Raw genomic sequence first — 27682 nt, 5'->3', positions numbered from 1 at the left:
GCAAAGCAATTATTTTAAGTACTGAAAAGGTTTCCATAGCACCCTCCACCTCCCAATGACAAATATCCGCAATAGCTGGATTTAAAACAAACAAACTGAAAACACCAAATCAGCAGCATTTGACTCAAGGAAAAACATTAAAAATTTTCAAGCAGAAGAATTGAAAAACTTATTCTTACTGAAAGAAAAAAGTATGTACGCACACCTGCTGTTCTATCAATCTCAGCAGGAAACCATTTCACTGCTGCATCATAAGTAGAAGAAAAGTGCTTATTAAAACATTAATCACAGTCCATTATATTCTGACTCTATGCCAGAAGTTCCCATTACATCACTGAAAATATCTATTAACCAAAACCTGATTCTGACAAGTTACAGAAGTGTAGTGTTTAGGATTTAGTAATGTAAAAGTCAGTTTTAGAAGAACAGTTACACAATTGATTTTGCAGTGGCAAGCAAGTATAATTAATTGTTTTTGTGACATTTATTACTGCAATGGGGTTGATTTAACTGGTGTTTCTACTGTAAAATTATTCAAAAATTATTTCAAACTTCATCTACTTTTATTAAACACATTTATTGTGAAGGTATTTAATACCTGGGCCTGGCTAAACAATTTTAAAGTGTGCTGGATATACTAGTACATGTAAAACTGTATTGTCTTGTGTAAATATGGGCCTTGTTTAGAACTACGTCTCACAGGAAATTATGCCAAATGAAAACCATCTCCCCTTCTCCTCTCCCACTGGAAAGGATTTATGTTTTTACATTTAATACCAGTTAGGTATAGAAACAAAAATATGGTGGCGTTACCTTCAAGCCTGAGCAATAGTTCATCTGTGAAGTCCGATTATGTTCAAACCCCTATTTTGTTATTAGAAATGTGGCCTAACTCAAATGCCTCAATTTGGAAGAGAGAGAAGTGAACAACTCAATTCTTTCTGGAAGCCTGGCACTACATGGCTTGTTTACCTAAAACAGTTTTCAACTATTAGCCAGGCTTTAAAACCAAAGCCATGAAAATCAGTTCCTAAATGTGTGTATATAATCTCCAGCCAACCAACTTAATTGCAGGTACTTTCCTCAACCCCCTGTAAGCAGCCCCACTAAAAAAAAAAAAGAAAAAGAAAAAGAAAACAAAAACAAAAGAAAAAAAAACCACAAAACCAAAACAGCTATAGAGCATGATATGAAACATGTATTACATTCCTAACCCAAGAAAGAAGAAAAAGGGGCATTTTTTAAAAATGCTGAACTAATAATCACCTCTCTAGCTGTACATTTCGTGCCACCAATCTTCACAAGACCAGTCCATTCAGGGGTCAGTCCTCCCTTTCTCAGCTCAAGCAGGTGCTGCCGCATGCTTCACATGTGTAAATGGACAGGTCTACTGGCCCTGCCGTGGGGTGTACTGGCTGAGGCAAAGCACTGCACAGACAGCACCGCAAGCCAGCTTCAGCATCTCCAGCAACCTTATTGTGGGTGTCAAGCAACCAGGTAACATGTCAATCATTTGATACAGAGGCTGAGTTGAAGTGAAAGTAGTAGATGCTTATAAATGACTAGTATTTACAGAATTCCTTGATTATACCCCCCCATCCTGCAAATACTCACATTTAAGAGACTCTGATTTTAAAAGCACCTCATGTCGTTAAGTGTTCATGATGAATAAAAGGGGTCTGGAACACAAAAAGCTAAGAAGAGCTATGCTTTTGAGAGGGTTGGTTGGTTTGTCCATAAAAAGCTTGGGTTCCCTTTTTGCCCCCTTGACCTAACTACAAAAGACACCTGAGCTAATAACTTTTTATCTGTCATTGGACATCTTCCAATTTCAAAGATCCAAAGAGCTTCAGTTTTCCTCTCCTTTTTTTAAGTAGTGCCATGACACCAGAACTAATGCAGTTTGACTTCCTACCACTTGGTCTTGTGGCTGCTTACAAGCTCCGACTGCAGCTTTTCTTGGGTAGTTAGGATGTCTATGAGGTGTCTCACTCCATACAGCTTCTTTGGTGGCTAATAAGTTATAAAGCTTACCAGGCAGGCTTTTTGCAGTCAAGGTACTTTTAGGGTCCCCCTTCATATCCAGCCACTCCTTTCCATGCAGCAGCTAGGGTCTTAGTTGCCCCTAAAATCTCTGCCACTCCATGAAGTGTGACTGCAATCACTGAACAGATGCACAAACTGCTGGAATGGAAGGGTGTGTAAGACTTGGATATTTACTTTTTTTTTTTTAAAGGAAGCTAGGAAAAAATAAAGAAAAGAACACATGTGATCAGATACCATTAACTCTAAGGAAAGTTCTCCAGTTCCACTTTTCCAGAAAGTTCCTCCAGTGTGATCTAATCTGAGGGACATCAGGGTCATTATCAAAATAAGAAAACAGAGACTACCAGCCCAACCCTTAAAAATCTTGCCATCCATCATATCAGGTGTGAGATAGTTATATACATAGGATCAAACTTATGAATGGAATTACTGGCTTTGGCAGATGGCATGCTCCTCCAGGAAGAGATCCCTCACTCCTACCACTTACCACTCCTCAGAGAAGCTTTAAACATTGTTGACTCCTGGTCACTGTTAGAAATATTACTCATCAAGAATAAAGCTACAACAAAGCTATCCGAAAGAGGTTAAAGAATCCTGAGCAACAGCTTGAAAAGCTGCATAAAGCTTCAAGCAAGACACCTCCCATGTTCCCCTCTGCCATTTCAGGAAACTTGTAATGCACCTTTTCAGCCATTTGGTACTAGAACAAACAATTTTCATTTGGAAGGCTGCTTTACAACTAAGTTTATCAGTGTCAGCTGAAGTCAAGAAGATGCATCATTTCTGGCTTTATTTTTCTCTTCAGGGGTCTATTTTGCTGGCTGTCCCACTCAGTCTAAATATTTTCATTATACATAACTCACCCTTCTTGAAACAATAGTGTTAAAGAGTCTAGGAAGCCTCTCTCTCTTCCTCTTCTCAGACTTCCTTCTTGCATTTTTATTACAAGAGATTTTCACAAATGTCTTAGAGGGCAAATTCAGAACAGGATGTTCCTCACCCATCTGAGACTAAATAATTAATTTAAAAGATTAGTCCCTCCAAACAGACCATTCAGAAAACCACGACAGCATTTGCCTAGACTGCCCCAGAGCGACTCCTTGTCATGACACCTCTCTGCCGTTCCTTACAGCAAAGTACAAAGCACGAGTGATGCTCAGATGTTGATCAAGAGGCAGAGCTCTTCCTCTCAGCAGTGGTCCTCAATGAGCTCCCATATTCTCCATGACCATCACTGGACAGACTTTCCTCCTCGCTGCTAAGGTGTTCCTGCCTCTGTAGTCCAACACTGGAAAGAAAGCCTTTTGGGGGTGGGAAGAACTACAGAAGCTGAGGACACCAAGGCCCTTCTGTTGCTGAAGTGAAAGATAAGCAACAAAGATCACTCATGCACATGCAAAACTTACTGGTTTTCTCGTGGCAACTACACGATTCCCAATGCAATTATACATCTGGCTGAGGAGTCAGAGAAAGACTCAAAAAGGGCAATATAATGGAGTGCAGGAGGAGCAAGGAAGGAAAAAAGTAAAAGAAAAAGAAAACACTGAGCAAATAAACTACTGACCTCAAACTTACCACAATTTCAGAGAAGCAACAGAAGATCTAAAACTTAACTTTTACAAAAATATATTTTTCTAAGCTGATGGAGGACAACTAAGGAGTAAAGTCTGTGAACATATAAAGTCACAAGAGAACCATAGATCAATAGTGATAATCAATGCACGGGATGAAGGGAAGGATGAAAGCAAAGAAGGGCTTTCAGTAACAGTAAGAACTATCATAGACAATCAGATATTGTTAAGTGGCTGGTAGTAACAAGGCTTTGATTTGGTGAGATACAAAGAGTGGAGAAAATAGGGCGTTTGGCCCACATAATTGCTGGATGCCTCCTGCCACATGATAATCCATCAGCAGATAGCTCTGACTGACACTGCCTCTACACCTGCAGAGACAGTTCAGGGTCTGCCTCCTACCAACTTTCAGTAATAAAGCCAATATTACCATCCTGATTTTTTGAAGCAATTTTAAATATTTACTGGTTAATCTTGTAGTACAGTTTGCCAGACAATTCTCCATTCCTTATGTTAAGGCTCTGAATTTTTTTTCTTCATATTATATGTATTTTAATAAATGCATGATTTAGCATTCTGCAAGCCCACACTACAAAAAGACTATTCTGGAATAAATGGTATAATTACATTTCCTACAGCGACCTTGTAATCTCTCGAGTATTTATTCTAGACTAAACAGCCTTACTCAGCTGCCCTGTGTCTGATTGTCGATGAAAGAAGCTTGTTTGACAACTGCTTCGAGCAGAAACATATTTTTTCCATGATTGCATGAAAAAGTAAAAAAACATTACCAGACCAGTATTCTGAGTACAGAGACTCATGTTAGATCGATGAGTTAATTTTGAAGCCAAACGCCAACAAAAACAATTACTATGGACATTCTGCTGTCATGGCCAGCTTTTGAGGTTAATTTAGTGGTACATATACAACTACAGCCAACTTTACATATAAGAAACTACATGGTGTGTGCAGGCTTCCTTCTTTGTTTCTTTATATATTTTCCATATTCTCTGCTTTTATAACCCTCACGAGACCTTTTACAGTTACAGAACCCACACTATACCCACAGGTGGGCGGGCAGGAAGCAAAACTCTCCGTTTCATAAGCAGTCCACTTTTAATATATTCAATTGCTAATGACCTTGACAGAAGAGCTCCATGCAAAACACCATATACTACAGGGTGTCGTTTGAAATGTTCATAGACATTTTTGCCAGAAAGCTGATTTCTTAAACAGTAAGATTTCAGACTTACTAGAGGCTGTGCTCCTTTCCTCGATTCCCATTCAGCTAGAAAAATTGGTGCTAATCTACCTCCTCTATATTAAAGTTGCATCCTTCCAAAATCCTACGATGAAACCTGTAGGATTTCTGTAGTACACTGAAGCAATACAAGACAGTTTCTACATCAAATCAAATTAAGATGGTTTACACACAGTTCTGTTTCATTGTTCCGTCCTCTCTTGAAAAAGACATCACACTCGGCCATATTCACTATTCTAAAAAAAGTGTACCCACATAGTACTTCTATTGTCGTTCATAGGGTTTTATTCAATTATTCATGATAAAATGAACAAAAAATACTTCACTTTGAAAGGCTGTATACAAATATACCTGTGTCTTTAAAGCAGTAATCACTTCTTACCTGCCGATTCTCATTCATTAGGTGCCTGACTCAAAATGCATTGCAGCCAACAGAAATCTTTACTGAGGATCAGACCCTGCAACAGGAGACACTGGGAAATTCAGACCATATGCGTTGGTAGCCAAGAGAATTCCTGCAAGGAGCGCAGCCCTCTACATGCTCTCCAAAGCAAGACAAGCTTTCTTTGCTCTTACTCAATCTTTTGACTCTGACTACTGAGCTTATTGAGAAACTATATTCTATTCAAAGGAGCAGAATGAATTCAGTGTTCAAAATCAATGGGCCAAAGCAGATCAAATAAGCCCTTCGTTTGTGGCTTTTCTCCTTTTCCAAGATTCAAGAAATATCTGCATACCCCAATGACAAAGAGAGCAGATGTGAAAAATCACCTGCTACAACTTTTAAAGCCCAGCGGTCCTGTCACCCATTCAAAATCAATTCTCGGTTATTTCACTGTCTTGAACCCAACACTGACACTGACAGGGTTTTAGCAAAAACTAATCCAGCCAAAGACTAGATCAACTATGGTTTAAGAATAGTTTGGAGACCATCCTTACTACTGCCTCCCTTAAAAAACAAAACAAAACAAAAAAACCCACTATGACTGACAGCAAAGAAGTTACACGAGTCATTTGTAGATTAAGTGCCAGAACTCTACATGTGTTTCAAATTACACTACAACATTGTACAACAAAGAAATATGCAGAAATTTTCCACTTGAAATAAAGGTTAAAAATCAAATGCTAACAAAGGTCTAACAGATATGAAATCCAACCTCCTCATCTTAATTTGAAATTCAAAATGACTGAGCTGTCCTACACTAGGAAAAAAAAGGAATGAATCAGTTCAGGTTGTTATAAAAGCACAGTGGGCTAAAACACGTTCGTTGCATGTACAGACTGCCACAGCACTCTGATTTTGCTTCAGTACTTACCCTCAACTCTTAAAATGACATTTTGCTTAGATTTAACTTTTAAATTATCAAAGTATATTACCTATCCTCATTAGATTACTGTTCACCACTGAATTTTATTTTTGCATCATATTTAAACAAAACACTAATTAACTGGAGTGCCCCTAACAATGTGGTTATACATAAAAACAAGTTGGTAGATCAAAGGGAAGTCACATTTTCCCTAAAGAAAAGCAAAGATTTTCAGAGTAAACTCAATTTTTTATATACATGTGTACATACTCGGGATGTATCTCTCCAGACAAAGTTAGGTAGGCAAACACAATTTTATTTTAAGCAGCCCAGGCTTGACTTGATTACAAGGTCTGCACAAAAGTTCTCTGTTAAGGCAGAGGATTTTTGAGTGGAGTGCAAACAGACATTTTTAATCTTACTTGTAAATTACCCTATTTTGTGAGAATGGCGAGAATAGGACTGGTGCCGTGTTAAGAGTACGATCCACTTTGGATTACAAGAGACTGTTTCTAAATTTTGAGACATGAAGTTCACACATCTTTACCCAAAATGTTAATCACATAAGCAGATTTTCGATTTATAGTCAGTTTTTAAGTAGCTGGTGTATGGCTCTTCCACAGCTGTAAATACTTGGTGTGAGAATCCTGTGTGGCCATTCCTGCTAGCTGTACAGACTTACAATTAGTGCCAAGAATGTCTTTACATTTTTCAGGACCTCAAACAAACATAATTTTGATCCTGAGGGTTTTTTTGTTTTTGTTTTTTTTTAAATCAAAACTACATAACAAACATACATTTTTAAAACAACAAACTAATTTCCATCCCCATCCTGTTTTGGTCTTTCACTACTTGGCATGTCAGAGTTTGTTATATTTTTCATTTCTTTTGTTTTGCAGTAAGAAAAATCCAGACCTCCAACCACACAAATTCAGTGTGCTCAGCTAAAACATTAGGAAAAAAAAAAAAAAAAAAAAAAAGGACTGGCCTTTTTTGCCCCTCTTAGAAAACCTCAAAGTAAAGTAATGGCAGTGAGTGCCCAAGCATCCAGGCGCTTGTGCTCTCCTTCTCAACCACACAGCTCCTCTCCCCGAAAGCCGTGGTAGGTCACACAGCCTTGCAAGGACTTTGGCAGTTCAACAGATTTGGACCAATTTGGACCAAAAGATGACACTCCCCACTTTACCCAAACCACACCAACCCAACCGCTTCTGGTGATGGCAGAAGTGCCAGCAGGGCCTTTGATAAGATATAGCTCTCTAAACACGACTGCCGTCAGCAGGTTGCCTTCAACCCTACCCAGAAACCAACAATTTCCCAGTGCACGTCACCGGACACTTCAGTAATTTAGAGAAGTGCCCAAGTCACACAGACCCAGGACTACTAGTCACCACGGAGGGACAGGCAGCTGTAGAGCCTGCCTCCAGGACGGGTACGTTACCGTGATCCAAGACCCCACTTTTCTTCAAGGACAGCACCGCAGGTTTGGGAGATGCTCTCATACTACATATCTTCTCCCCTTCTTCAAGTCACGTTTCCATTTGATAGCCGAGACCGGCGTGAGCTGGTCTTCACAGCCTGAACACTCGAAGTGACCTTTACCACCCAGATCAAGCCATCACCAACCTGGCATGTTCGGTCTGTATTCATGGGACCATCAGCCACTGAGACTTCCTCGCAGTAACCCCACAGACATGTAGTCAAGGGAACCTCTATCAGAGGCTGGCTCTCAGAAAGCTTCACTCCCCCTGCCCTAAGGTTAAATACTGTCTACAAGTTAGTGTAATACATGTTGCTCTCAGAAAGCCATGTAATTCAGGATTATTGCCTATATTTCATTACTTCCAGAAAATCATCCTCCATTAAAAAAAATTGGGGGAGGGCTCCTGAAGGACACATTATAACAATTATGTGTGTTGGTAAAAAAAATAATGAAAAAAAAAATCTATTTCTTCATTATTCTTAGACTTCCAACACAATAGCAAAAAATGCATTATAAGGATGTCAATGCTTTTCTGCACTACACAGAAAAAAAGAAAATTTACAGCCCCAAGAAAAACTGAAAACAAATTTATAAGAACAGTTTGAACATAAATTTCCTTTTTTGCAAAACATGCAAAACGCACACAGAAGAGCAGTGGGAGGATGCAGAATCAAGTTTATTGGACTGCATGCAAAGTTTTTTGTAAAGCCTAATAAGCAAGTAATACAAGTCATCTTAAAAAGCAATTTTTTAAAAATTATAAAAGATCCCTAATGAATGTTCTAAATGATCCCTTAAGGATTCACCCTTTTTCTTGCTCTTTGCTAGAAACCTTCTTGTCAGCTGTCTCCTTCATTACAGCAGTTTACTAAGAAAGAAAAGCGACACTGATGCTGAAACCTAAAGTGAGTCTTGCAGAAGGTAAGAGGTTAAGATGTGAATATTCAAAAAGCCCATTCTACTGTTTTGAAGATAATAAACTATATCTTTTAAAAAAAAGCCAGTAAACTATGCTACCAGAAGTGAATTCAAAGTCTCCAGGCTGGCAGTGTCTTTGCAATAATTCTGGCTCCAGAAACTCAGATGATAATAGCCTGCACATATGAGGGAGCTATTTAGCAGCAATAAATAGCCAGACTGCAAAATTATTAACAAGAATATGAAAAGAGGGAGAAACAAAAAACAAGAAAAATTCAATAATTTTGGATTTAACCTGTTCTTGTATGAATGCAAATGAAGAGGAAACTAAAAATATTTACAGGGGTGGATAATGTTGTGCCCAGCTCTTCTGCCTCACCCAGGCAGCTGTATGCAGCTGCCTGAAAAAACCCAAAGCAGGGACCCAGGCACATTAGTTAAGCATTCATCATCAACAGGAAATGCGCATGAGTTCATATAAACACAGAAACACAAATATATAAATGAATAGCCTTGCATGGTTTAAGGTATTTCAGACACCCCATGGAACAGGGTGAGAGTTGCACTGGCTGGGAACCCACAGCATATCGATGTATTTGTTTTGGAATTGCAAACAGCCTCAGGACTCAGAACTCCTCTCCTGGTGGGCACCACCGACCCACCCACGCACCTCCCCTTGCTCCCACAGCCACCCAGCACCCCTGCCGCTCTCAACTCTTCCAGCACCCCCAGAGCCAAGCCGAACAACCCTGGCTGTTGGTGCCCAGAGGAGTAAAGTGACACGCGTGTCAAAGCGTCTCCAAGAAAAGACTGCGAGTGTTGTTCGCAAACCCTGCTGCAAATACGCTCACGCAGCGATGCTGCAACGCAACTGCAGTGTTTAAAGGATTTTGTTTTGCAAAGCGTTGGGTTGCCTTTGAACCGGTGTCACAGGCAATCAGGTGGGACGGACACGGGTCGCACAGGGCTCCTGCTGGATCTGGACAGCAGCACTCACCTTACAGGGGCACAGGCAAAGGGACAGGACTGGGAATCCTCCCTGCACAAGTCATCTTTTTCTCCCCCCAAGCTTTTTCATTTGTGATGAGGCTTAGGGCTGAGAGGGCCTCAAAGTTCCCCTCGCCAGGGAGGTCCCTCACAGCTGTGCTCCATCCAAACAGGTGGTGAAGGCTGAGTCTGGCTCTGCCCAAGTTTAAACTGCTAATTAATATTTGGTCTCAGAAGCTTGATATCAGATAATAAAAGTTACAGGCATCAGGAGGACACAGAAACAATAAAAATGGAGACAACCTCAATTCCAGACAGCCTTAAATTTTCTGAAATGCCATTAGGTTGCTTATTTACTTTAAAAAGTCTATCTACCTCTATCATTTTCTCGATGAGATACAATTTCTCCTGTGCCAGTGAACTAGATGGGATTCCTGTTTGGATTTCAGTGGTCTCTGAAACTGCATACTAACATGTCTCAACTTTGTTCAGTACTTTGTGGCTTCAATTTTCTCAACTTGCACAGTCAAAAGTAAACTGTTATTTTTTTAAATTCTTTCTTGCCTTGCCAGTCTGCACATTCATCCTGCCACGTAGTTTTCCAGCCACTGTAAGCGATTGTGACCTTGAAAGTTAGGCCACGACGAGTTGGGTGACACTCACTATCCCAGTAGCTGTATGTTTTCAGGTGGCATTTCAGCTACAAACATTTCTCTAGAGAGCAAACACGTCACTCTTGGACTTCCCAGCCTCCATTACCCGGGCACAGCAGGCTCTCAAACTCCCTTCCAAACATGGCTGCACACGACGATGCCGCCAAGCTGCTGGACCAGCCCTGCATTATATTTTTTGACAAACTTAAGCTCTGTGCTTCATTTCTCACAAGCGCAGTTTGACTGTAGACAGCAGTCGACAAGTAAATCTACCCTTTTCCATGGCAAACAGCCCAACTTTAATATTTTTACTGGCTTACAGCTGGGTAAATTAAGCCCCAGATTTTTATTTATTTATTTTTTAATACCGTGCAACTGAAAATGAACAGCTACTTCACTGCGACTGCCAAGGACAACCTTAAAAACACTAATGCAATCCAGTCCAGCTCTCAATAGATCTATAAAGGCTAGAGGACCAAAAATTTCAGCTTATCCACCCAAACAAAATGTTGGTTGGGCAGGAAGTCTAATATTTCGTTAAGATCCTTTAAAAAAAAAATTTAAAAAAAAAGAGAAAAAAACCCCAAACCCTACATGCTGGCAAAGTGAAGATGGTAACAGTCCCAACTATAATGCCATGAAATGGGAATTAAAACTTGCCGTGTTACTTACCCCAGCCTTCCCAGCATTTCAAGCTCTGGAACTTGTGGTCCGTATGTCTCCACTTGCAGAGGCTGATACTCATACAAAGCTTCTTCTAGCTTTTGAATTGGAGCTAGTGAAATATGCTGACCCTATTTAAAAAAAAAAACAAACACAAACAAAACAATTCTACATAGCAGGTCAAGGTTTTGGGTTGACTTTTTTTTAATGCAATGCAAGAACAAGTTTATACCATTAAGCTGGTCCGGACAAAGACCATCCCATTAGGAACTTATTGTCTATTTTATCACTCATTTCTTCATGATTTAAATTTTTTACTGGGATCTACAGTTTGGAAGTAATGTTTCATTAGCTATAACTGTTTGGACAAGGTATGAAGGAAAGAGGAAAGTTTTACTGAAGGCAGGCTTATCGTTAGAGAGTGCAGCTGCTTCCAGTGTCACTAGTAAAATTATGATTAGGTAAAAATTTCGTTTATCAGAAGTAATATCAAACAAATGTCTCTGAGCAACCCTATTTGATTCTGTAATCAATTATTTCCTGAAAGCCCTAATTAGAAAGGGAAGCCGCTTTCATTTCTCTCTGCAGGCTTTGTAAGCTCCCATATATAATGGCTCTCAAGATAGACTTTTACAGCGCAATACAATTAATTCATTCAGCAAATTCCCATTTGTTTCATAACTAAAAATATAGAAACACACAAACATAAAACTTTCATTCCAGATGGTACTTTTGCAAGCCCTTCAGACCACTGAGAAACAGCTAGACATTCCCTCCCCAACCCCCCAGTCCCTATCACTCTGAGCTCTCACAAAACAGGAGACTTGTGGCTGGAAAGGAGGGGTCAGGAGGATATGAGATAGAGCCAAAGTTAACAGATGTTGCTGCGTGACATTCTACACTGATTTGTTGATCTTTCACACAGTTTCAATTTTCTACTGTATTCTATGGTGCTCACAAAAATTAGCAGCAGCAGCAAAAAGACAGCACTATGAGCTCCCCCAAAACAGCCTGGCTTCCCCTGTAGAAACTGAGCTTCACATCTGCAAAATGCAGGAACTCAGGAAAGTACTAGTATTGTTTTTGTAGACATTTTGTCTGCAACAGGAGATCGGAAGCTTTCCACGGTGTAATGCCACGTATAACCCTGTCTCCCACTGGTGATCATTTACTGAGCTTCACTTCCCTGGGGCCACTCATGCAAGCATCTACTCCCTCAAGTAGAAACTAAAGGCTCCTAACATGGGACACTGTGTTAAAATTAACTAAAGTGAAGAAAGAAAAAAAAAAGTCAGTAGAAGGGGAAAGCTGTTAATTAAATTTGTGGTTGAGGACAGTGACCTTTCTGAATTTGGAGCATGGATATTTTTGTTTAGAGAGTTGCAGAAAATAGCTAAGAAAATTGAAGACGTAAGTCCTTGAGAAGTTCTATCATGGATCTAGGCTGATCTCTATGGGAATATCAGCAGCTCAGGTTTTCCATTGAAACAGCTCTGTGTGTGTGATGAGAACAAATAGTTCTGGCCTTTTTCTGCACTGCCCAGGAGCCTGGTGGGGCTGCTGCTAGCACTGTTATGGTGACAGTCTCCTGAAGGCGAAACATGGTGAATAAAGTTCTCAAGTCAGCCATGAGTCACTCCAACTTTCATAGTTAGCACACTGTTATTTCTGGGCCACAAACTATTGCTGCAACATTAAAAACAGGCAACCACACATTTTAAAAAAAAAAAAAAGTAGGAAAAGAAAGGTTAAAAATTCAGCTCTAATGCTACTTCATGATATTTTAAGATACAAATGCAGGGTCTTTTTATATTGCTAGACACTGGCAATTTACAAACAATTCTAATTCATGAAAATATTATACTTTGTAACTACATTTATATGGGCATGCTAGACCCATTGTAAGAGATTAATATTTAAATAAGACTTTTAGATTTAAATTTTTAACAATATTTGTGTGTCTAACTAAACTGAAAGGAAAGACATACCAGTATTTTACATGTATACACACTCATCTGGTGAGTGAAAAGTCTCAGACTTTCCAAATCCAGAGCAATGTCATTCCAGCCATAGAAAAGAAAATTCAGTTTCAGGCAAAGATCAAACCCATGATAAGTATTTTGGGAAATTACTTGTGTATGGAAAAAGGAAGCAGCTCATATTGCAGGAGCCACATCTCTGGAGGGCATCACCAGAACAGCTGCTCGCTGTTAGTGGAGTTGCCACTGGTGCATTCCTAACACTTTTTTAACGAGAGCGACTTCTGCCGATGTTGGCCAAGAGACACGGGAAGGCTCACGACAAATGGACCAGGCACATAACAAGCCTCTTTCTTATGCTGCTACAGATGCCCACCTCTGGGGAATCCTAGGAGGACAGGATGAAAATGTTTCGTCTTCCTTTCTTTATGGGGTTCCCAAGGTGCCAGAAGTCAGAAGGAATCACGACGGTCATTTACTGTCAGATGGTCAACCACTAACTACAAGGGAGCCATGCCAAACGGTGGGGAGGCTGACTGGTCAGCACGCCAGCTGTATGGTGGGCACTGGTGTATGTGTCACGGGGAAGCCACCGAGCCACGCCAGGATCTTTCTGCGAAGTGCACTATTGCAAAAACAACACACTGTGGTGGCCCAGAGAGCAGAAGCAGAGCTTCAGAAGAGGAGCAGCATATAGAAACTGTCCATCCTTGAACTGCTCTGACCTCATGTCCAGCACAGGCCAGGACATTTTGTGTTCCTGTACAAAGCCCAAGGACAGGCAGTTCAGCCAAAGCACCTTCTTTTGAAAGGTGTACAATTTAGACTTAAAGATTTCACATCATAAAAGTCCAGGCACATCCCCTAGGTATGTTGTTCCAATAGTTAATTATCTTTACCATTAAATATTGGCAGCTCATTTCTGGTTCATCAAGATCAGTTTCAAAGCGCTGGCTCTCTCCTACGTCTTTCTCACCTATATACTGGGCCAAGGTGCAAGCATTAGGAACCAGTACATACTTTTGCATGGCAAAACCGACTGCTTTGGTTTACGTCCAGCCAGCAGATCTGCACCTCAAGAAGACTGTGCAGCTGTATGACACAGCTCATTTGTTTTCATTTCCCAAAATCACAACTTTAGCTGATGGGCTTTGGCAACATAGATTACATTCCACCTAGCAACAGGGGGGAAAAAAAACCCAAACCAAAAGAAAGAAAAAAAAACACAAAACCACACCACCAAAAAACCCCACACAACCTGCTGCTGTTCCTGCCCTGTAGCTGTCTGGCCTTTAGGTAAAGGCTTTTTCCTATAAACTGGATTTTAGTCTGCCTTGATTTTGGAAGGGGTTAGATGGAAGCATAAGAGTTACAATATACACTCCCACCTGAAAGGGGCTGAAGCCTGGTCAAGCCCTGCAACCACATCAGCTCTGTAGGTGGTTTGGATATGACCAGGCTGTACCTACACTGCTGACTCCTTGCAATGTGAGTACAGTGACATGGCCACACAGGCTCCTGAGCTCACGGGCTTCCAACTTGTTCAACCCCACACAGATTATACTGCGGTCACAACACAGGGTATGGCACAGATTGGTGCAAAAAGGCTGGGATCGAAAACAATGAAAATTTAGCAGTGAGAAGTTTTGCCTTTCCTCTTTTTCACTGATGTTGTGATAAGGTACATTTACAAAAAATCTCGCTGAAGTTAAAAGGCTCAGTTTGAGCAATATTACCTCAGTTAAAAGCCATATGACCAGCAGCATCTCAGTTTTATGTCCCTGTCCTGAGCAGTCCCTAGCCATTTCATAAAAGACTGGTATAAAAGGGAAGATGTTGTGTAATTTCAGAGACATCGCAACAGACAATAACTGTTACTTAGGACTTACACAGCACTTTTACAGATCCAGAAACCATTTTACATCTATGAGGTAAGACTTTTAAATTTCCTGTATTCCACCTAGACAGCCAGCCTTACCTCTTTCCAGCATTAGGAGGCATTTATCAGCATGCTAAAACCAAAATGAAAGCAGCGGGTCCAAGATCCTGCTTTTGCATTGCTTTCTCCTGACAAACCTAAGATCTGACGTTGTGGTCATGGGTAAGTATTTCTAATTCCCCTTGGATGCTGTAATGTTTGTGTAAAAGAAGCTGACAGTATCCAAATGGGAGATAGAAAAAGGCTTCCAAGAACACAGACAACAGATTTTCCTGCCTCCTCTCCCTCCCACCCCTATCTTTGTGGCACAGAAGTTTTTTCTCTGGGATTATTTTAGGCACCCTAGCTGTCTATTACATTTTGGAATGTATGGAACCACAAAACACAATGCTAATTAGAAGGAAGGCATTTGCTTATCCTTATGACTTTGTTTATGTAAAAGACTGCACAGCAATGGATTTGTGAGCAACTGACTTTCCATTCATGTACTGTATGGTTTTAGATGAAAGACAAGATTAAATTGGGAGTGGGGGTTAAATAATGTCTTTGCATTACAAATAAAATTGACTGGCTGATTTACTTTTCACGATCCTAGATACAGTGTTTGAGGCATCTCTCAGTTTAAATAATAAGAAACAAAAGTAGTAGCCAATTTTTGTTTCAGACTGTGATATGATATGGCATTAAGAAAAAAAAAGCCATGGATTATATACAGAGAAGAGCTGCCCTTGCAGTGACAAGGAGTTTATTTTAAACAAAAAACAATGTCCTATCAGAGCATCAAAATTATAGTGCATTAGCACACCCTTCACACAGGGGCTTGGGGAGGGACTCTTGGCAAATGCCAGGTATATCAGTATTTGCCTGCTAGCAGAAAGAGGTTACTTTAGCACACAGAGTCCAGAAGTATCAGCTTAAGGTGCAGCGTTCACGCTTCTTCCCATCCTGTCGCCTCTCCCCTTCCCTGTCTCCAAAATGACACTGCCTTCCTTCACCTCCTTCCCTCGGCAGCAAAAAGAACTAACAACTGACAGTCTTCGCAGAAATCTCTCAAGTGCCAAGGAGGAGGAGAAAGGAGACTGACACCAAAAATGTACTAGTAGGGGAAAGAGGAGGAACAGCTATGCCACAAAAACATCCCCAGGCAAGAGACAGAAGCCAGAGACTGGGGTCAGTAAAACTTGCCCAGACAAAGCATGTTTCTGTACTAGAAGCGGCTAGACTAGATGATGTAGCCAATCTTTTTGCTTTTTTAATTTCTCTCTGCTTAGTAACTTACTCAGGTCTGATATCACCACACTACCAGAACACAGCAAACGTCAGATAATAGAAATATTACTATTTATGTGCTACATCTCATTAAGTCAGTTTGCAGCAATGTTATTTTTATATTAACTCTTTTCACCGTCAGGTCGCTCTCCCCAGCCTAGGGTAAGGAGCGCCACGGCTAGTGAAAAAGAAGCCGAGCACTGTAGGATGCCGGGGCATGACACTGCTAAAACACATCCTAAGCATCACTTTGATTGTATGTGGCACGACGGAAAGGCTAACAAAGACCCTTTTTGATACACCATCATTTGAGTGTGTAATCATCCAAATGCTTTCAAGTGAATGTCAAAATAAAACTATAAATTCCTTGAATTTTTCAGTACAAGCAGTCTTAGGAAACTATTTTACTGTTAAGCTCACAACAGAATTCAGGTTTTAGAAAGATTTCATGTTAACAGAATTTCTTACAGAACAATATTAATACAAATATCTCAGGCAATGTGGTCTGAGCCAAAAGCTGGATTGTTCTGGTTTTTTTTTTTCTCCAGTTTCCACCCTCCCAATTCACTATTGACAAATCCATGTCAGCAATGCTAATATGTCTTTCTGATTCTGATTAACTACTTACTTTGATTACAGTAATACTCAGGAAAAGGAGAATGAAACTGATAGATTTGGAGGGCTCAGTTAATATTATTTTAACCTTTACCCTCCCTGTCTTCCACAGCTTTTTTAAACAAACATGAAGAATGTCAAACTAAAATGCATAATTCCATTCCTTAGCCTAGAATTCCTATGCCAGTGAGGCTTTTCCAAAGACTTAAATATCTGAAACCAACTGCTCGCTCTTCTGCTCTTGAAAACCAACAATAAATCTAATTTCTTTACTCCAGTGCAATGGGGATATCCCAGTAGTGAAACAGAAAGACAATAAATGATCTGACAGAAACCAACAAAATCAACGTAAGTTCTCCTGTTGATCTCAAAAACAGAATCTGACCACACGTGGCAGGACAAGAGATATAAGATTGCCACCCCCCCCCCCCCCCCTTCCCTGTGGGGTAGATGATTTCAGATGCCTAGTAACAATCTGACTAAATTTAAACCTCCCCCCCCCCCAGTAACTTAATTTGATTTTTGACTGCCAAAACAGATCTAAAAGATGTGCTTTCTTTAGGAATGGCAGAAATAAAGCAAGAGATCAAAAGCACTGAAGAAGCTATTAACAGTCACATGTGTGTGATTTGTTACACACAAACAGGCACCTGGGAAATTAACCACGGAGCAACATGGGCTAAATCACACCATCAGTTCTAGTTGACTCCAAAATTCTCCTTTACAGTTTTCTGATGTAAGTGATTACCTGACAAGACTTATCTTTAAGGTCCTGCCAAAAAGCCCCATTTCTCTAATCTCTCAGAAGAAAGGCCATGTCCATCTAACATGCCGAAATACAGTTCTTCTGGGTCACTGCCAGTACCAGGATTTAGTAACTACTCTCTTCACAGAAAAGCCTGCTACCCTTTCTTCATGTCAATGGACACAACGCCTGTTTGGTACTGTCCTCTCCAGTGCTGGCTGCTGGAGCCCAGTTAGGATTCAGGGGATAGTCTGGATGTTTGCTGTAACAAGTCACTCGCTTGTTTTCAGCGGAGATTCCAGAGTTCTGGCAGGAACTGCCAAGCTTTCCTCAAAATCTCCGGCACTGTTCAAAGGACAGCCTGGTACACAAGAGAGCACCATTTTTGGAAACAAAGAATTAAAAAAACACAACAGCACTTTCATGTAACTAATAAGCCCACAGGTCACCCTCCTGGATTTCAGTACTCGTTTCTCAATCTTGCTCCCAACTCGGTCTCAGCTCCTAAGCGCTTATTCGCTTTTGTACAATCCACCTTGCTGTACATAGAAGTTGAACTGCTTCTACACCTTCTGCTCTGGTTCCCAGGACCGCTACCCTGCACGCAGTATCTGGCCACTTTTGGCTAGATTGAAGAGCCATGCCATGAACTGGCTGTGGTGTGGTATTCGGACACACTAGGACTGCCAATCACATTTGCAAACCTCAAAACCTCACACGTTCTTTTTCCTACTGTGGCTTTGACAGGGCTCAACATGGCCCTTCTCAGGGTACAACCACAGGTTCTTCCCTTTTCTCAGAGACAACCTTTCACTACAGGTGACTCAAAGTCGATGTTCTCTTCAGTTTGTTACGCCAATTCCCAATGTGCTATGTTAGTAACACAGCATTAAGCAGAATTAAGGAAACTTTTACTGCATCTCTACCATCAGACTTCTGGAGCATTGATCATTTTGATTTGGCTATCAACAAAGCACAAGCTCTGCAGTAGCCAGTCTAATTACAGGATTAAAGGCTTTAATATTGTTTTAAATACCCACATTAAGGGCCTAATTTTTCAAGGGATGTGAAGTAGAAATCAATTTGACAAATGCCACTTTATGTATCATGCCGCATAACATTAAGAGAGGGACAGACAGACCAGCGGAGGTCAGAGCACAGCAATAGCTGCTCATCACTCACTGACCAGCGACAATTGTTTCAGTCTTGGTACAGCTGAATCTACCAGTGTTCCTACTTTGCTGCAGTAAAGCTGAGTGTTACACTGATATGATCTCTCCATTATGCAAGAAAATTATTTAGGATTTCCTGGAGAACGGTGGAACCTGCAAAAATTAGCCGCTTTATTAGTAGAACAGAAGCTCATGAAGAACCGTATGTCACTGTACTCCACTAACTGCTCTTTCCTGCGATCCTCTACAGCAGCTTCCCCCATCCAAATAGCCACAGCTATACAATATTGTTTTTAAGGGATGTAGAGTCTGATGGATGATTTAAAAAGAAAAACTGCTTAAAATAACAAAACTGAACAGAAAGCTGACCTCAGTCTGTAGAAGATGAGAAACTGTGTGTGTGAGTGAAAGTCAGACATATTCCCTGGTTTACTGAGCATACAGCCAGCCTAGACCCAGATAAATGTTGATAAAGATGCAGAACATCACATTCAGCATGGCTTATGTCTGCCTGATAAAGAGAAGAAATAAAATGAGATTCCTTGAATAGCTAGATTTTAAGGAGGGACTGCTAAGGTTGATAAAGGTCTGGCAAAAGGAGGGAAGTTTTTATGGCAATGGGGACCAAAAAAAAGGAATAAAATATGAAAAGGACAATAAAGGCAGATGAAAGGAAAAGCATGAATAGAATAGGGAAAACAGGAAGAGAGAACAGCAGAATCAATTATTAGAAACAGGCAAAAAGATAAAAAGGAGGAATTTAGAAAAACTGAAGTTTAAAGTAAAAAAATTAAGAAAGTGTCATTCAGGCATCAGCAGTATGTCATACATCTTCACAATATTCGTGGACTGCATTTACTACAAATTTTAAATGAAAACTGAAACCTGTTAGCAATATATTTACAAATTATTACTCAACATAAAGCGGAAAGTAGTTTATTTCTAGCCTTTTTTTCCTCATTTGCATGCAGAGCACGCAAATAGACATTAGCCAATTATTCTGGGGACAAGAAGAGACACACTGCAAACATAACACACAGTTCACGGCACTGCTTTGAAAATGCACGTTAATTTTGTCACACTAAACAAAAAAAACTCCCTGGGGCAGAAGCAACTGCATTTTAATCTGCAGAAAACATACTCTTTTGTCCTTCCAGAGACATTTAGTTTCTTACTGTGCAAGTTTCCATCTATGTTTAAGTGGGTATATCAAAATGATGCTTAAATCTGAACCACAGACACACGACAGCTTTTAAAGTTCTGTATACTTCCAACGACACCTCAATTTTAGCAGTACTTTGGACAGGATTCACAGAACTTCACAGGATCAGAAAGTCTATTTGTAAGCCTTGGCTGATCCTGAGAGTGTTGCAGAAAGAGTCCCTCCACATACCCAAGAACTACCATTGCCTACTGCATCGCTCTGGTTTCAGTGACTATGGCTTTCTAACTCCATGAAGCACAATAACCAGAAACATCTAAGGCATCTTTAGTACAAAGAAAAAGGAATGGTTCCTGCCATGAAAAATCTACAATCTCACTTCAAGAAAATAGAAGCTGGTAGCAAAACAGTGGTACAACCACACAGTAATTTCACTTAGTCCTATTTATCTATTTATAAAATAAAGAGATGCCTCATCTGTTTTACCTTGTTCACTGGCTCCTTTGCCAACCCTTTTGCTAAAACACTTCTATTCAAATAAAAAAAAGCAAGTGTCACCACAGATTCTGAAAGAAGAGACTGCTGTGAAAGCAACTGCAGCACAAACATCAGATTTTGAGCAAGAGAGAAGCTGCCTGAGTACTTCCTGCTATTGGCTTATAACAAGACAGTTTTGCCTTAAAAAACAACTTCCATTGTAGAAAGTAAGATTACTATATGCTCTGACATATGTCCTGGATGAACCCACACCAGCAGAATGCCCTGAAATGTAATAATACACAACATGGGGAAAGAAATCACCCAAATGCAGCGTGCTGAAGATCCGGGCTTATACTGACATCGCATGCCATAGCTACTTACTGCTTCTTGGGAAACAACACAAACAAGCTGTAATCCAAGAAAAAGGAAGCCCAAAGAACAAGTATTAAGAACATTTGTTAATCAAAGGACTAAACATATAGGAAGGTTTTCATTTCTTTGACTTTCATATATTATTTCCATACAGTAAAATATGTACTAAGCACTCCACAGATGATGCAAATGTCTTACCCTGGCTCAGGGCAGCTGCTGCTCTGAGAAACAAACCACAATAAGCTGATCATTTGAATTCCCTTAAAACTCATAATATTGCACCAAATAAAGCAAAGTAGAGTGTACTATACAGTTTAACAAGCCATGCCTAACATCTTTGTGCACTTAAAAACCGTAATTTAATTAACTTTACCTGTAAGCTTGCAGGGAGCATGAGGGAGAAAAAATAAAATGAAAATACAAACTCATATTCTCCTGAAGTCTGAAAATAGTTCAGGGTCCAAACCCCTATACAAGATGTAATAAAAATAGTTTGGTTTCTGGTAGCAATAACAAAAATGAGGGCAAGATTAATTCTTACACTTTTATGGCAAACAATCTAAAGCAGATGTTCGAGAATAAAAGCGAGATGTCAAAGTAGTTAATAAGTGCTTTTCAAAAGCAAACACAACAAGACAACTTGCAGCTTTATGTGCTTATATAAAACGCTAAATCATCTCAGTCAGCTTCCACCCATAGCCCTTCTCTATTCTGTGAAGCTTCACAATTAGCAAAAAATGTTACATTCGAGTCTAAACTACCACAGATCAGTGTCTCCTGAACAAAAGCACATGCAAGTGGGTTTTGCTGATTAAAGATCAGCTGCTGAATCTGGGCCCTTAAGAACAGAAATACATTTCCATGGTTTGAATATCCAGGATCTCTGGAATAAAGTCCCAGTCTTTAAGAGACAGAGCATATTTTAAAGATATCTAAAAAAAGTTCAGACTGTATTTACATTTCCGCTAGAATACTACAGTTTTAAGACAGAGATCAAACTTCACATTATAAGGTCAAAACCAACATAAGCATTCCTTAGAATCAGACTTCAAATAGATATTTGAAGTTATCCACACTTTCTTGTTTGCGAGTTCAAAGAATTGCTGATCATAAAGCAAACCTGAAGATATTAAATCTTCTGAGTACAAATTTCACAAGAGACAATGTGTGCATGCAGGAGAATTGAGTCCTTCGTTTAATATGGCAAAAGTTTGTAGAAGGTAACCATAAGCACACCCTTTCCAAATGAAACTAGCTTTTACTGTGAACGCAAAAGACACTGTGTTAACTTAAAGCACCGTTCACTTAGATGTGCTTTCCAAAATGCCTTAAGCAGGATTATACTGATTTAAATAAAGTAAATTAGGCAAGTCTTTGCACTCGAGCTTCCCACACAAATAGGATTTGCCAAGCCTTTTGAGTCTAATCAGTGGTACAATCATACAGGTACACAAGAGACTGACTCAGCGCGCGCGCGCACACACACACACACTTCTAGACTCACCAGCGAGAGCTGATTTTTGTCTGACCACAGAGAATTACCTCCTAAGCTGGTCAGTCCAAGTCTCCATCTACCTGGAAGCCATCCATCCAGCAACACTGGGCTACTGTGCATCGCCGTTCCACTTCATTACATGAAACACAAACCCGTTGCTACAGGCATTGGGTAACTGATACTGTATCACTGAAGTCAATGGTAGCAAATCAGAAACTCTAGAGTATATATGAATAATAATAGGTTTTTGTGTTTCCTTTCCCAAGTGCTGACGGTTTGGAGGGGTATTTCCCCCACCACTACTGCTGGACTATAATCACATTAATTTCATCGTGCCAAGGCAAGCTGTTCAAGAAGCTTTCGCAGCACGTTTGGCTTAATAATCCAGGGTGGGGTTTTGGGGTTTTTTTTTGAACTGTCCAAGATTTGACAAGAAAAAGAAAATGAAGGTAATATGTGTAACTGTCAGGAAAATTACATTTACAGCAAAAGATAGCAAGGCCGTATCTAAAAGCTTTAACAAACAACCAAGCCCATTAAATGACCAGCAGCCTAAATAACTTTGCCCTATTTCTGGGCATAAACTTTTATCAACTGGTAATATAGTGAGAAAACCAGGTTTTCTCCTTTGGTTTCACATTAATCTTGGGTCACAGTTAAAACACGACACTGCATCAACTTTCCTCTCCCCCATTTCCTTTTCACAGCCGTTGCTGTGTCGGCTGAAGCATTCATTCCTAGGATTGAGCACTGATAGCCAAGGAAAAAAAGCCTGCCAAAGCCTAAAAGCAGCTCACCTTCGAAATCACCTAACCCCCAGCCTCAGCTCCTCCAGCAGCTATGCCAGTCCGCTCCAGGGCATTAGCAGAAGTAGGGAGTTGCAGTGACTCTTTGCTGCTAACGAGTCAAGGAAATTCAGACTTTGTTTAACCTTTCATATCTTAGATTTAGACCAATACTAAAAGGCAACCCTCAAGAGCTACAAAGAGCACTCTAATTCATACCAGTAGTTGAGTCACAGCAAACCAGCAGCCCGGCCAGGATAATTCATCGTTGAATATACCTACATTTGTTTCTGTAAGGGGCTACAGTTTGCTTTTAATTATTCACAATGCTTTGTAATCTACTTGGATGCGTATATTGTACATACGCACAGCAGATTTAGTTTTTAAAAAAATAACCAAGTCTCAGTATTTAGAGAGCTGATTGTAGGGCTGATTGCAGCTGATTGCTGATAGTATTTAACAGATACTATCTCTGAACATTTTGCAAGACCCTGTAATGCCCCAATCCTGTGCAGATTGACACACAGGACTCATCTAAAGGCATATCAAGCTAACAAAGCTATTTGCTATCAGGAAGCATTATTATACGCTTACTTGGAGCTCAGATCCAGATTCAGCTCAGAAAACTACAAATGATTCAGCTTTAGGCACACAAAGAGCCTCACAACGTCAAAGCAGCAGTCGCATACCGATTACTTTGTCTAAATTGCGGCCTACAAGTCCAGTCCAACAAAGCCAAGCAAGCCTAAACCTGATTGCGTAAACTGAGACCATCCGCTTCGCTGCAATTACCTATGGCAATAAACACAACAGTCTAGGAAGCAGAGGCTTGCAGAAACAGGCCTCCAGAGAAAAAAACCAGCACCCCGACGACTCTGGTCTCTGCTCCCGGTCCTTCCACAGACCATTCCAACAGCTCAGAAGTCGAGCAGCTCACAACCAGGTATTAGACGCCAGCGTCTGCTATCGCCTGGTCCACAGATCCGCCACGATACATCAGTGGGCCCTAGGGACTGAAATGCAACGAGGACAAGGTAACAGAGCTGACAGTTAAGCCAAGCGGAGTACATGCTTGCTTAATTTTAAAGCACATGCTTAAGGGTTTTCTGGGTCAAAGCCAGGATAATCCACATCTTATGAGATCAAGCACCTCTGCCAGTTTTAGATCAAAAATTTTATATGACTATTTCAGTGATACCATTAACTACTTCACAAGGGCAGACTTTTACTCAATACTCAGGACTCTATAGTAAGACGAATTTTTCAAGGCTAGTCAAGTTGCATGGGCCATTTTTGAAGCAAAGACCCACTGGTATCGGTGTGAGTTTTCTTACTGATTTAAATGGATGCTTGACCATGCTGCTCTAAACGAAGGTGGGCATCAGGAGACTAATACAATAATATTAAGAATATTAAGAAGTATATAGGGCTTCCGAGTAATCTCTCTGGAGTAGTTATTTATTACATAAATCATCTTAATTTTATTATCTGGGCCCCAATCCCATGGCCTACACAAATTGAGAAAATAGTCCCACTAGGGACTATGTGTCATGCAGTCCATTACTCATACCAAACAGATCAAGCACCCTTAGAAAGCTAATTTACAGAGAAAGTTTCCAAATTTCTCTAATCATATTTTCAAAACTTTAAAAGGAAGACAGTAAGCAATTATAAATCACGCAAACATACATACTCAATAATCCATATCATTTTAAAAAGTAGACTAGAATTCTAAGAAATGGCTTACGGCAACAGCCATTGAATTAATCATATTTACTTCAGTGTCTTTTTCAAATAATTCCTATCTCAGCATTCGACAGTACCCTTGACATTTGTCTTCCTAGTTAAAAACACTGCAAAAGACAAACCACAATCCTCTGTAAACTGATGTTCAGGGCATCACTGTTTACTGATGGGTTGCACCTAATCACATCAAAACAATAAAAGAAAACTTGCTTTCTTTCCAAAAGCATGTCAGATTTCTTTAATCTGTGCATTTACTAAACTGCATAAATAGAAAACTGGTGGTTTGATGCAATCAGCACAGTGCCATTTAAAGCATAGCACATCACAGCACTCTTAAGTCTTTTTGGAAATACCTCTGCTGCTCAGCAGCACTAGCTGTCCACCAGTTGCTGTTCCACATGCTATTGCCAATCAGCTGCATTTGCTGTAGCGCATTCCAAAGTTTACTAATTAATCTCTGCACTAAACCCCACCGATGGCTGGTTGCCATTTGAAATGATCATCATCTTTTATTTAAAGACATAGTGACCCTACAGTCAAAATCAGACCTTATTTGTAAAAAAAGGTGTGCCAAATTTCAGGTAATGAAATCCAATAACCATGAGAGGTGTTTTTTTTAAAACCGGACAGAGGCAATCGTTAATGGTTTGAGGGTGTCTGTATTAGACATGCTAAGTTATTTCAATGTTAATTGTCAGGAATCGAGCAAACTCTTGCATTTTGACCTAGGAACTACATTCAACCGAGGGTATGAGATGCAAACTTCTGGAAGAGGGACCATTCATTTCTTGCAAAACAGCATACACGCTTTGAAGTCATGTGTTTTAACGATTCCAGCTTATTGCTACATTTCATATGAGGTTTTAAATATTGATTTCACCCAGTCCAACCTCTCACACCATTGTTACAGGCTGCTCCCATTCAGCGGTGCATACTGGCTCCGTGACCTTCACAATGACCTCTACAAAAGCAGTTGTGCATTTTACTGTGGTGTAAATCCTCACAGACAAGTCGAACCTGTTCTTTTTGGCATCCAGCCCTTTAGATGAATACTCTGTGGAGATTTATTATGAAAGGGGAATGAAGGGGCATTATTGCACAACATTCATCCTTCGCATACGGCTAAGTTCCATCTCTTACAACTTCTGAAGGCTTTTAAATAAACAGATCTTCTTAATTACACAAATCGTTCTTGCTTCTCACCAATTTTCTGTAATTAAAATACACTGTTGTTTACGAAAAGGTAGACATGCCCAGAAAAAAAGCATGTGTGCGAAGGTGTTTTATATTATTATTAATAAGTAATATTCATACTTCCTGTTACTATACACGAGGGATTAGTGTTTCCTAGCACAACATTCACTTACAACACTGAAGTATTATTCCACATTGTAGCAACACACACTGCCCTAAAAGGGTCCATTAATTATTTTTGTAATGCCATGAAATTGCTGCAGGATATTAGACTGTCTCTGTAAGAAACACACTCCTATGGTAAAATGATGAATGACAAAGTCTGCAGGTTTTTAATTAGATTTCAGAACAGTAAGAAAGTATTTACAAGGTTATTTTCCATGGCCTTAGCTTAATACTTTGCTTGCCCTTATGCAAATAATAATAATAAAAAAAATCAAGATTAATTGAATCGAAAAACATAAAAGCATAAAAGAATTGTGAAAGGGGCAGATTTTATAAATTCAATGAATCTGCCAAAGTGGTCAGAGTAGTAACCCTATCATTCACATTAGCCACATTCCTTCAGGATTTCTAATTGATCCTTCAGCAAAATGTGCCCTGCTAGGGAAGGTGGGGAAGCCAAAACAAAAAAACCACCCAAAGTTGCATTGATACTCCAGTCCAAAAATCTAGTTCAAACTGGCTTTATCTGATAGTTGCTTGGTATTAACGAGAAACAAAGCATTTTGAGTGAAGCAAATATTCCCTCATCTAAATCTCTGAATTCCCCTAAAAAGCTCCCTCCCCCCAATGTCAGCTGTCACGGACAATTGACAATGCACACACACATACCTCTGACTGCAAAAATAAAGAACTGCTGTGTGTGTCTCTCCCTGTCACCCACAGGCGATGCCAGGTATGGGTTCTCTCTCCCCTTCCTAAGTGTATCAGCTGGTCATTCCTTAGCTTTCCTGCTCCTCCTTTTCTGCTAGCAAAATCAAAGACAACAGAGTGCACAATAGCAAAAACTTCCCCATACAAAAATATCAGAAAATATACTCTCCTCCCACCTTTCCCAGGTCCATACTGCACTGTCACAGCTCCAGAGCTGCAGACAGATATTTCCCCAAACAGAATATGCAGCAGTGGTTTTTCCAGTCTAAAATCAATTCCCACCTGTAGGTCCAACCGTTACCTCCAGCACAGCCCACTCCTTCATTTCTAAGAGATGGAGCTGAAGATAATAGGTCATGTAGTGTTGTATTTAACAACAAAGATAAAGTATCCTGAGTTCTAAAGGGGGTTTCTTCCTACAGAAGAAACTTCACATTCTGAAAAGTTGCAGTTGTTGTGTACTTTGCCTGTTCATAAATAAAAATAAACTAAATAAAAATTAATTAAAAGTGCAGCCACATTTATACTTTGTTATTCACGACAAACAAAACTCGGATACCACCAATATTTTATTCAGGGTCCTTTTTTAAAAAAAAATTCCAAAGGTTTTCCATTAGGTGATAAACAGACTTAATGCCAAAGTTATAGCTGGCATCTCAGCTACAGCTGAAGTTAGTTACACAGAGTTTAAAAGCAACCAACAGTTAAGTGGGTACAGCACTCTTCAAGAATATTTGTTACTTTAAAAGTGCCACATCTGTTTAATTTTGTATTTCAAATTCACTTAACTAACCAGACGCAAAACAGGTTAAAAATTAGCATAAAGCAGATACTGTACACAACACTATCAATGAAACTAAATTGATATAACATTAAGCTTTAGTATAAACTGCACCTGGGGGGCGGGGGGGGCACTACACCTTATGCCAAACAGATTTTAGAATTGCCTGATTTGAGAGAAATT

General features: G+C 39.9%; 1 protein-coding gene across 1 annotated transcript in view; it reads right to left on the bottom strand.

Annotated features, from left to right (window-relative positions):
• The window catches only part of MNAT1 (MNAT1 component of CDK activating kinase), a 127302-nt gene that overhangs the window by 27787 nt on the left and 71833 nt on the right, over positions 1-27682 (bottom strand). The window contains exon 7 of the mRNA XM_069783209.1: positions 10899-11020. Coding sequence (XP_069639310.1) covers positions 10899-11020 — 122 coding nt within the window. The remainder of the gene's footprint in view (positions 1-10898; positions 11021-27682) is intronic.

Source organism: Haliaeetus albicilla, chromosome 5, assembly GCF_947461875.1.
Source record: "Haliaeetus albicilla chromosome 5, bHalAlb1.1, whole genome shotgun sequence".
Taxonomy (NCBI): Eukaryota; Metazoa; Chordata; class Aves; order Accipitriformes; family Accipitridae; genus Haliaeetus; species Haliaeetus albicilla.
The sequence above is the reverse complement of the archived record's forward strand: the minus strand, read 5'-3'. Positions and strand labels throughout refer to the sequence as shown.